At 40.2% G+C, this 12,631-nt stretch overlaps 1 protein-coding gene across 1 annotated transcript in view; it reads right to left on the bottom strand.

The window, feature by feature from the left end:
• Positions 1 to 11,709, bottom strand: part of ankrd28b (ankyrin repeat domain 28b) — a 71,705-nt gene extending 59,996 nt beyond the window's left edge. The window contains exon 1 of the mRNA XM_084053171.1: positions 11,534 to 11,709. Coding sequence (XP_083909297.1) covers positions 11,534 to 11,560 — 27 coding nt within the window. The 5' untranslated portion in view covers positions 11,561 to 11,709. The remainder of the gene's footprint in view (positions 1 to 11,533) is intronic.
• Positions 11,710 to 12,631: the final 922 nt, after the last annotated feature.

Raw genomic sequence — 12,631 nt, 5'->3', positions numbered from 1 at the left:
AAAGGTAGTTGACCATGATCATTTTATCATTATAGTTTTAGTCGACGAAATCAACACTGTTTCAGAGATGCTCTTCTGCATACCTCGGTTGTAAGTGGATAGGGTTAGGTTAGGGTTAGAGTCAGGGTTAGTGGATATTTCAGTTCCTGTTGCCTCTCTGTCAGCTCAAACCAGTCCGGCGGCCATTCTCCTCCGACCTCTGGAATCAACAAGGCATTTCAGCCTACAGAACTACCGCTCCCTTGATTTGTGTTCTTCTTCTTTTTAGCATCATTCTCTTGTAAACCCGGCCGAGATGGTTGTGGGTGGCAATCCAGATCAGCAGTTTCTGAAATAGTCAGACCAGCCCGCTTTGCACCAACAACCATGCCACGCGACACGTCCAAAGTCACCTTAGTTCCTTCCCAATAATGCTCGGTTTGATCTGCAGCAGATCATCTTCACTGTCGCAGCAACAGCACTATAAATCCATTACCGTATTTAACCCTTTGAGAACGGGAATGCACCCGTGTCATTTTAAGATTTTGTTGGGCTATTCAAAAAATTGCAGATCTACAAGCTCATAGCGCGGCACTCGGTGCCGCGCTATGAGCTTGTAGATCTGATTTTTTTTGAAAAATCATGGAAAATGTGTGAAAGTTTGAATATATATATTTTTTAAAGCGAAGTTTTCTTTTACTCAAATCTTTGCTTCAGGGGGGGTCCCTGGAACAACATATTTTGAGATGGGGGTCCGCGGCCAAATACATATCATGTTGGGGGTCCTTGACATGAAGAAAATTGAGAACCACTGATTATAGCAACATATGATATATTTTTTAAACTGTTAGGATTTAGAAGACATATGTAGAATCCCCAGAAGCAAGAGATTTGAGTTAAAAATGATCGCCAAAATATATATATATATATATATATATATTGGGGCTTTCACGACTAGAGATTTTTACAGGTCGACTAATTTGACCCAGTGGTAGTCGACTAGTCGACTAGTCGAAATTTAAATTTAAAAAAAAAATGAAAAAGAAAAAAAAAAAAAAACTTTTTTTTTTGTTTTGGGGTGGCAATGTTTTAATACCATCCTACTACTATATTACTATTATTATTATCCTCCTGCCCTTATTTTTATGGCGTTTTAAGGGAAGCGATTCTGGCACAGCAGCACAGCACCACAGCAGCGTCTCCAAGGATCCCCATTGCCCAATAATAGGCTTTTATTGGGCATGCTTTTGACCCCCTTTTGATAAAAAATAAAGTCAGGAGGATATAATAATAATAGTAAGATGGGCCATTACTATAGCATTAAAAATTAAATTAATTTTTTTTTTTTTTTTTTTCCCCAACTATTCGACTAGTACCAACAAGGTCGACTAGTGGTTATACTAGTCGACTAGTCGACTAGTTGGTGAAAGCCCTAATATATATATATATATATATATTCAAAGATTCGCACACAACCTCGACGTTTTTTTCAAAAATAGCAGATCTACAAGCTCATAGCGCGGCACTCGGTGCCGCGCTATGAGCTTGTAGATCTGCTATTTTTGAATAGCCCAAAGAAATCAAAAAATAACACAAGATGCGTTCCCGGTCTTAATGGGTTAAGGACCTGTACATACAACATTTACACATAGGCAGAGATGCTCGTAGGCCTGCGTCCTGCGTCGCTGACGCACCATATTGCGAAAGGACGCATTCATGACAACTCTAGTGCGTCCATGGGACGCAGCTCCGATTAGCTCCGATAATATATAATATTTGTCAGCTGTGATCTACATGGACTCTCTCGGTTAGGCACCGTTGGTGGAGAAGTATAACTCTCCGGTTAGACACCGTTGTACTGGAGAAGTATAACTCGGTTAAACGGCGTTGTGTGGCAGAAGCAGCAGCACAGCCCCTCGCTGTTAGTCTACGCTACTCACACACAGAGAGAGAGAGAGACGGCATGAGGACCTGCTCTTAAACGTGTTAAAACGTCTTGGATAGACCACTGTCTGGAATAATAACTGATCATCATACATACAGGTCTACTACTAATCTCTGTTGCTGTTGTCATCTTAAATTGACCAGCCAAAGTAAAATCCCCGATTTTAGAGTGTTCTCCCACTTGCTTGGAGATCAGAGTGATGTATGTGGTGGATTAATGCATGTTGCCAATCAGCTGTGTAACATTAGCAGGTTAACGATGGCTCGTTGATCCTATGCATTTGACCCTGATTTGACCACAAAGGCAAACAAAAGCACTAATTAATGGCAGCTGTAAGTAACCGGTTGTCTATCGTCTGTGTCTTGTGTATGTTTAATAGGCAACTGGATGTTTTCTGTAGCTTAGAGATATCATAACAATTAATTCCCTGAAGAGGGTAGACCCTCTCCCTCATGCTAAACTTAAAGTGACTTATAAGGTTCCACTTCTCCTCAAAAAGACAACTTTATTTTCCTTTCTCAATGACAAGCCTAATAGTATTATTGCATGTTGACTATGTGCAATAACTGCAAGCCAATGTTCATAGGCATTGTCAGTATTTGTCTTCAATATTTCTTGAATTCCTATTTCTTTATTTGCCAATACTTCCACTGTAAGCCAGTGTTTTCAGTCTACACAATAAATAGTAAAAATAAATTCTACATTCATAAATAATACAAAATAAAATAATAATAATGATTAAAAGGTTCTATGATTAAATGTATTCTATTGGTCAAAGGTATGTTAAATCCACCTGTTGCACACTACTAGTATTTCTTACCATAAGGTGTGCTAATACTACAGAATCATATACATTTGAAAAAATATATTTATGATTTTTTAATATATGTATATATATCGGTATCGGTCTTGAAAAGCAGGAACGGGTCGCACTGATCTAGATCTGCTATTTTCACAATATGTATCTGTGGAACTGAATCAAACTAAATTAAGTGCCTCAACTCCTAATTCCTCAGGGTGGGGGGTCCCCAGTTAAAATATGATTATTTTGGGGGGTCGCTGCCTGAAAAGGTTGAGATCCACTGCATCAGGATATAATGTACACAGTCACACACGCATAGAAGATATGGAGATTGGAGATCAAAGAAAACGATAGGGGGGGGGACGTGTAATTGGGGACCCATAAAATGTCCCTGGGACCCATCTAAAAGACCACCCTTGCATCCCAGGACCCATTACATTGAAAACCTAGCAACATCACTGCATAGGACGTCTTTTATGTCCTGACTATTGAGTGTATTACATATTCCATTGAACATTATCTGTATATCACAAGTATTCAAGCTTAGGAATAATGAAGAGGTCGGACAACAAAAATCCCCCATGTTTGATAATGGGCTGTCCCTCCCTCTTGCACGTGAAGCTGAAGCGACGAGTAACTGGAAAATGTCGTCTCTCCAGAAGAAGCCAATGATGTCAACCAAACAACGATTGTGTTTATTTGATAAGCTTACACCCCATCACACACCATACCTCTGTTGTCGGGCAGAAACCAGATAAGTCCAAAATATTAACTTTTCAGGAAATGGAATAAAGTAACGATTATGTTCTCCTTTACCTTTCACCAACAAAAAAGCTAAATATTAAATAAAATATTGCATTCAGAAATATTCAATACAAATATCAAATGAGTAAATATTTTATTTAAACCAATAGTTCTTCATACAAGTGAACAACCTTCTAAGTGGAACTAACCTAGACTGGGAACCCGGCTCTCCATCCGAACTGGGGCACGGAATCATTTCCATTAACCGTTTCAGTCCTCGCATCAATGTTCCCGCTTTTTGTTATAAACTTGAATAAACTTGATGTAAAAATATATGAAAAAACAAACAAAAAATAATGCATTCTTGATGCTTTTAAGTTTTAACCAGTACCAAGACCCTCTCTGTCAGAGAGAACCACATTACACACAACTAAGACGGCAGTGCTTTTACACAGGTCTGCCAGATCTCCATTTGTATTTGGGGGCTTTCTGTGTACAATAACTAGTCCCCGATTACACAGCTATAATCACAACTGACACCAAGTGAAGTGAATGCAATTAACTTCCCTGCAGGACGGAAAGCCAGCAGTACCACAGGTCCCCACGGAACAAAAACGAGGGTCTGGAGTCTAGACCTTCATCAGCACAAACCACAAACAACAACCACCAGCACGGAGCACCTAGTGTCAGTTCCAAGTGTGTTCATATCTTGCTTCATCCTGCGATGCAAAACAAAAAGGCACGCAAACGCAAATGACGGCACATGCTGCGTATGACCGTGGCATGCTGCACAACGCAAAAAAAACACATACGGCTTATTGCATAAAGAAAAATGTGGGGGGAAAATATATATAAAAATAAAAAGGTAACATTTTGGACTATGATGTGTTCAAAATGATGTGTTTTTTTTTTGGTATGAAACAATGGTATGAAATGTGTCTCCGTCTCTGCAAATGAGTGCTATATTGATATATTTATTGATCATGAAATAAACATATGACCCACCCCGCTGAAGAGAAACGTACAGCTCGTTTCCATTGCGGAATTTGCGGTCCTTCGTATGAGGTGTGTATGAACTCATGTGTCCAAAACTGTTACTTTTCAGCATTCAAATTCAAAAACAGCAAAAGTAGCCCGACGACGAGCTTGAAACGCGTCACTTGTGGATCTGCTACTTGTGACGCTGTAGTATGATCAAGTACGGCATTAATTTACGAAAAAACACAAAAAGGTTAGAAAATGGAGACAATGAGAGGTTTCTGCCGTACAGCAACAATATAAAAATGTGTGGTTGTGTCACTAAATCCCAAGGCCACACCTGGACTTGTCTCGAGGCACACCAGTGAGTGTGTGCCTTTGACACGCCGTTTGAGAAGCACTGGGCTGGGAGCAGTGGTGTAAAGTAAACTTTAAAGTACATTTACTCAAGTACTGTACTTAAGTACAATTTTGAGGTACTTTTACTTTACTGGAGTATTTCCAATCTTAGTGGCAAATATTGTACTTTTACTCCACTACAATTATTTGAAAACTGTAGTTGCTAGTTACTTTGCAGATATAAATTATTATATTATAAAACTACATTAACCACTTTAACCCTATGTTATACCTACAGTAGGCTATTTGAAAATAGCCGATCTAACAAGCTGCGACGCGTTGTGAGCTTGTAGATCTGCTATTTTCAAACATTTTAGTACTTTTGGTACTTTAAGTACATTTTGATACCAATACTTGTGTACTTTTAAGTCAATTTTGAATTCCAAACTTTTACTTGTAACAGAGGACTTCTACATTGCAGTATTGGTACTTTTACTTAAAGGTAGGGTAAGTGATTTGCATTGGTTAAAATAAGTGTTAAATAGCTCTATATTCAGAATTTCTGATAGTACTCATTGCTATAGAGTGTTTGTTCAGTAAAAGGAGTCTCCTTGTCTCTCCAGCTCTTTATTAAACAGAAAATGCATTTTCGTTTCAGTTTCAGTTCCAATTTTATCCAACCAGGACAGAGAACTCAATCAGGATACAGATTAAACAAGTGAAATTGGAAGTGATGACACTAAGAAATGAGCAGACAAAATTGGAATTGGAACACTATACGAATTAAGCTTAAAAATGGGTACTTTCTCCTTATTGGCTGAGATTTTGACACCTACCGAAACATTTATTTTCTGTTTATTAAAGAGCTGGAGAGACGGGGAGACATCTGTTACTGAAAAAAACACTCTATAGCAATGATTACTATCAGAATATAGTATTTTAGCCGTTTAACAAAATACTTTTTGTTTTAACCAAAAAATATCACTTACCCTACCTTTAAGTAAAATATTTGAGTACTTTTACCACCACTGGCTGGGAGCCCCATGTGGGCACTACCCCCTGTGTGAGGTTACGGTTATCATGAATTGAAGGCAGCAGGGAAGGACCGTTTTTTTTACATGAAGCAGTTTTCCATAGCCTGCGGGAGGAGGCCGACATGGGACACAGAGAGAGAGAGAGAGCTCTGGAGCGAGGGGATCCCTTCCAGGGGATCTGACTGCTTAACTGTGACACAGCGAGAGGGAACATTGCTGCCATGGACACACACACACACACAGAGCCTTTTAACTCTTCCATGACTTCACAACATTTTACTTTTACAAATGCAGATGATCATAGGGCTGGGTGGATATGACGATGAATGAATTATTGAAAATGCCATGTCTACAAGCTAACAATGCGTCGCATCGGCTATTTTCACTATTTCTGTGCGCTACTATTGTAAAACGAAGTATAATACAGAGTACTTCAGTACAGTGGTGGAAAAAGTACTCAAATATTTTACTTAAGTAAGAGTATCAATACTGCAAATGTAGAAGTACTCTGTTACGAGCAAAGGTCTGGAATAAAAAAAATGTCATTCACAAAAGTATTGGTATCAAAATGTACTGAAAGTACCAAAAATAAAAGTACTAAAATGTTTCAAAATAGCAGATCCACAGGCTCACAACACGTCGTGATGCGACGCGTTGTGAGCTTGTAGATCGGCTATTTTCAAATAGCCGATTTACATAAAATAGGTATAAAATAGGGCAAAAGGGGTTAAGGCATGTTTTATAATGTAATAATTTATATCTGCAAAGTAACTAAAGTTTTCAAATAATTGTAGTGGAGTAAAAGTACAATATTTGCCTCTGAAATGTAGTGGAGTAGAAATAAAAGTATAGACAATTGGAAATACTCCAGTAAAGTACCTCAAAATTGTACTTAAGTACAGTACTTGAGTAAATGTACTTAGTTACTTTACACCACTGCTTAAGTGGTTAATCAGCCTAATCGGGTTAGTTGATTATGAAAAATATGTTTGAACCTTTTCGTGTCGATTTGTTGATATGTAAGAAGAAAAGACTATAGCTGAGTGAGCTACCTACCTATTCCCTTACACATACATTTTAGTAGATCCATACACATATGGGAATATACGTGTCAATGTCATTATATTGTTACAGATTACTAGGCCAGGGAGCGTGCCGGCAGATGACAGGATAGTGTGCCGTGCCGTCCGCATAATCATATCATCCCCGGTTCCGTCACAAAGTTGGTGACCTGTGTTTTGCGCGTCCTTCCTCCTCTCTGCCCCAGTTTCCTGTCTCCCCATTATCCTCGTTAAAACCCATTAAGACCTGAGGCGATTCTTTTAAAAAAAGACAGTTTTTGGAAAAAAATCTAAATCTTTTTTTTTTTTTTTTTTTTAAATAGCAATCTACAAGCTCATAGTGTGGCACTCGGTGCCGCGCTATGAGCTTGTATATCTGCTATTTTTGAATAGCCAGAGAAGTGACACAGATGCGTTCCAGGTCTTAGTGGGTTAAAAATAAAAGCTAAAATTGCCAAATAGAAAAGAAAAGGAGGGGGGAGAGACTAAACTAAACTAGACTGTCTGTGATGTCGTTGAATATTGAAAATGCATTATCAATGATATCAAAAGGTTTAGATCATGAGGACACGTCATCTTATTTTAGCTGCCTTTTTCATTGCATACGTTGGGAAAGGTGGCGGATTTGCTAAAGCTTCAATTGCAGCTAACTCCAAAATGTTAATTTTTCAGGAAATGACAAAAGCAAAACAAAGAGCGGAGTTAGGAACAGCTGAATGGACCTCCAAGCTCACAATGAGGTTGGAGGTCAAAAGGGGGTGGAGCCTGGAGTCAGCTAAACCAGCAAACTCCACCCCACTTTGCTGGAGTTAGCTGGTTTGGCTGACAGTTTGAGGATCCAATGGGGTCAGCTGGTTTTGTCAGAAGCGCTTTTTAATACTTTTCATTGGTTCAATATTTTCTTTTACCAACACACAGAAGTAAAGGGTGTTCAATAGCACTGATTTATGGAGAACAAATGTTTAGTTAGCTGGTTTCTGCCCAACAGCAACGATATATTAAAAATAAAAACTATTTTTGCAAAGCTGTAGACAATCCCTTCATTCTCTCATCAAAAAATATCGGAATATCTACAGGGTACAGCGGAGGTCAGAGACGGTCTGGAGACAAATTCAGAGTAACAAGCGGGCACTTGTACTTTTTACATTGCTTCATTTAACCCATTCAGACCGGGAACGCATCTGTGTCATTTTAGGATTTCTTTGGCTATTCAAAAATAGCAGATCTACAAGCTCATAGCTCATTTAACTCAAATCTTTGCTCCTGGGGATTCTAGAAATGTCTTCTAAATCCTAACAGTTGTTTTTTTGTTGAAAAAACGTATGTTGCTATATATATCAGTGGTTCTCAAACTTTTTCATGGCAAGGACCCCCAAAATGATATGTATTTGGCCACGGACCCCCCATCTGAAAATATGTTGTTCCAGGGTCCCCCAGAAGCAAAGATTTCAGTTAAAAATGTATACATATTCAAAGATTTGCACACATTTTCACGATTATTCAAAAACATTGCAGAGTGCCACGCCACAAGCTTGTATATGTGCTGTTTTTTAACAGCCAAAGAAATCTTAAAAATGACAAATGCGTTCCCGGTCTTAATGGGTTAAACAAGTCCCTGCATCCCCTCAGCAGAGAAAGGCAAGGGGACAAAGCTACATGTTGTTATTGGAGGTCTTTTTCAGTGTAGGAGATATTCTATGCCTCTCTCAAACGGCACGACCGTGCACCTCCTCGTGCAGTCCAGCCTAGTTAATGCCATCACCATGGAGACAGGACTGGAGTCTAGGGGCACACACCATCATTCATGCACACACACACGCATGCATGCATGTACAAGCTATAAGAATAGCAGCCGTGGACAAAACACATACACACGTGCAAGTGTTAGGTTGACGTTGTGGAGACAGGAGGTCGACGATAAGCAAAAAGCTATTCCTGCTTTGATAAGTAGGTGTAAAGTGTGAAAACTGTCGTTGCCAACCGTGTAACACATCGTCATCTACAATGACCTTTAATGTGACGTTCAAAAACATGTATGAATATGATGTCAATAACCCCTTTAGACCTGTTGTAACCTAAACGTTGTTATACCTTTCAATCCGGGAGCCACCTCTGAGTCTCATTAGTTGTTGCTATACATATAGCAACATCATTTTTTATGTATTTTTTTAGTAAGAATTTGAACGTTTTCAGAAAACTTTGCTTAGGTTTTAGAAGGTGTTTTTTAGAATCGGCCTCAGGTCTAAATGGGACAAAACGAAATTTTCAATGCAAGAAAAAATAAAATAAATGTTGTTAGGCTATTAACTATGACGTGCAACTACAGGTACATGAAGTCAGTTTGACTGTGATACAGCTATTTACTTTTCTAAAAAATAAAAGCTCAATCATATCAGGTTCCACATGGGAATAGTGTGGTTCCAACATGGATCTCAGACTTCATGTGGCCAGCTTGTGACATCATCTATGACACTGGTTCAAGGCCCCCCACCCCCCAGATTGATATGTATTTGGCCGCGGGCGCCCATTTCAAAACGGTTTTCTAAAGCCTTTTGAAATGATAACATAAGACTAAAACCTTAGAGCGTTTATTCCACACGTTTAATAAGTAACAGGAATGAGGATGCAATCAGGCCAGCAGAGAAGCAATGAAGACTACCATCTCCATCAATGTATAATATACTCCATGTTACAAGTTGGGTGGCATAGAGTTATTAGCCTATAACAGGCTAGCATCGTTTAACATTACAGTTGGCAAACGGCGTCACAGTACAGACAGAGTTGCTATAGAGAGAGTGTTTGTTCAGTAACTGCCCGTATCACCTACTCTTTAGTAAACAGTAAATACATGTTCAGGTAGGGATACCAATTTCACTACAGTATCTACAGAAGATAGTCACCTACTATACAGATATAATAGAAAGATATAGTGATTGAGATCATATATATATATATATATATATATATATATATATATATATATATATATATATATATATATATATATATATACACACATACATACAGTGATAAAACAACATATCCATACACAGATCTATTGGATGCAACACTGATCTCGCACTGTAAAAAGGTTCCACCTGGGACTTCAATATAATGTGGACCTGTGTGTTAATGCTGGCTCTTGCAACCACACACACAGGGGGTTCCAGGGGGTCCCCAGCTAAAGTTGTTAACAAAGCATCACAATCATTTTAACCTTTTATACTTTGGCCATTCAAAAAATAGCAGATATACAAGCTCATCGGTGCCACGCTATGAACTTGTAGATCTGATGGGGGGGTCCGCGGCCAAATATCTATAAATTTGGGGGTCCTTGACATGAAAAAGTGTGAGAACCGCTGCAATAACATACTATAATACATCATTCTGTGAATGAGTCTAGGTGCAGTGTATGTGTTCTAACCCTAACACCCCCCTCCACATCCATCCATCCATCCATCCACCCAGACAGACAGTCCAAGATCATGAGAGAGAAGCTTCCGCTCCAGCTTATAGACCAGTGGTTCTCAACCTGAACCTGTGGGCCGGGACCCCCAGGAGGGTCCCCAGATGACAGTGAAGTGACAATTTAAGGAGCTTTTCAATGCCTCAACAAAAAAAAAAAATTACTGCATCAAAAGGTAATAAACAAACGATACTGTAAAAACTGGTCAAACATTGGCCAAATTGTCAAATAATATAAGAAGAAAAAAGTTAAAAATGGCTGATCTACAAGCTCAGCTGAGCTTGTAGATCAGCCAGTTTCACAATATTCATCTGCGGAACCGAGTCAAACTAAACGCAATGCCTCAACTCCTACAAAATCAGGGTCTGGGTGGGGGGGTCCCCAGTTAAAATATGAGTTAAAATATGATTATTTTGAGGGGGGTCCCCAGTTAAAATATGATTTTTTAAGGGGGGTCCCCAGTTAAAATATGTTGGGGGGGTCCCCAGTTAAAATATGTTTTTTTTTTAAGGGGGGTCCCCAGTTTAAAAAAAAATATTTTAGAGGGGGTCCCCAGTTTTAAAAAAAAAGATTTTAGGGGGGGTCCCCAGTTAAAAAAATATATTATTTTTTGAGGGGGGGGGGTCGCGCCCTGAAAAGGGTAGAGAAGAGATCCACTGTTATAGGCTCTATGCACAGCAGCCATATTATCACTTCCTTCACAGGTGTTACCAATGACACTAATGAAGGCTCTGTTCCATTTAGTGTAGCGCAGTGGTTTCCACGACCCCCATAACTCTGAGAGTGTACAAATGGAACCAAATGGACCCTTACGGTTCCATTTGTACACTCTCAAGAGTTACACACTCATAAGGGGCCATTTGGAAGCCCATGAGGGTCCCTGGACCCCAACTGTAGACCCACTGGTGTAACAGAGTGTTTCCAGTGAGACAACATGCACAATATCAGCACCCTGACTCTGTTTGACCAGAATGGAACAGAGCCTTCATTAGTATCATTGGTAGCACCTGTGAATGTCTTCATAATATGGCTGCTGTGCATAGAGCCTATTACAGAGCCTCCAACGTCGTTGTGTTGTTGTTCAATACGGAGCTATAGCAGCTAGCCGTTAGCCACCTAGCAGCCCCGCTTCCTTCCACACACACAACAACGAGCATGAAGCGGCTCCTCCGCTCACTCACTCACCTGGTCTCGGATCTTGAGGACCACCATGTTATGGAGGAGCAGCAGCGGGCTGGAGGGCCGGGATCATGCGGACCAATGTGATCAGACACAAGCGGGAGGCTGGAAGAACCGACGACCGGAGGGGACTGGGCTGGGGGGGGAGAGGCTCTAGTCTGGAGCGTTACGTTAGCTTAGCCGCCGTTGGCTAAGTGTGTGGCAAGAACCGAGCGAGACCAGTGTTGCCACGTTGTGGGAGAGAGAAACAAGCAACGCGGGTCTGGGAAAACGGCCACTGTTTCCCCAAGCAGTGGGTCGGGACCCGTGTTTGGGTCGCCGACCGATTTTAATGGGTCGCGAGTAAATAGCCCTTTATTTTATATCTCTCTACCTTTTTGGTTTTCATTATTATTATTATTATTTTTTTCATTAATGAGAGGGAAAACGTACTTTTAAGAAGTAGTAAAAATAGAAGATCTACAATCTCACGTGTTGTGAGCTTGTAGATTGGGGGTCTGGGGGTCCAGGGGGTCCTCTGCCAGAAACTTTTTAACATACAGTAGTAGATGTCATTTCTTGTGTTCTGGTGAATTTGGGGAATTTGGTACCAAATCCAGGAGAAAACCAGAAGACATTTTTAAACATTCTTACTAACAACACAAATGCTCCCTGTGCACAAAACATTTATATGAAAATATTTGAGAACCAATAATAATAAAACAAATTGGAAGCACGCCTAAATAAGCAAGCACACTTTAGAAACGAGCCCCCCAAAAAAACGCAACCAATTTTTACAAGCAACTTCACAGAAAAAGAAGCCCAAAGTCGCTTATAATAAGCCGACATGGCAACCCTGAAAGCGAGACACGGCGGAAGGAAACCTCCATAACAGTGATTGGTGCGTCGTCCGTACGGCCGGTGTCGCGCGCAGAAAAACAGCAGAGCTACAAGCTCACAGCGCGTCGCGTCAGCGGCGCGCTGTGAGCTTGTAGGTCTGCTGTTTTGTCGGAGAGTAGTTTTAACCCCGCCACCGCGCTCCTCCCACCTCAGAGGAAGACGCGATTCGATTGGCCCAACCGGACTCCGGGCTCGTGTAAAACGGCTCGCGATTGGCTGGTTTTC

Source organism: Gymnoscopelus microlampas, assembly GCF_963454915.1.
Source record: "Gymnoscopelus microlampas genome assembly, chromosome: 3".
NCBI lineage: Eukaryota > Metazoa > Chordata > Actinopteri > Myctophiformes > Myctophidae > Gymnoscopelus > Gymnoscopelus microlampas.
Note: the sequence above shows the minus strand (reverse complement) of the source record. Positions and strands in the feature narration are given on the sequence as shown.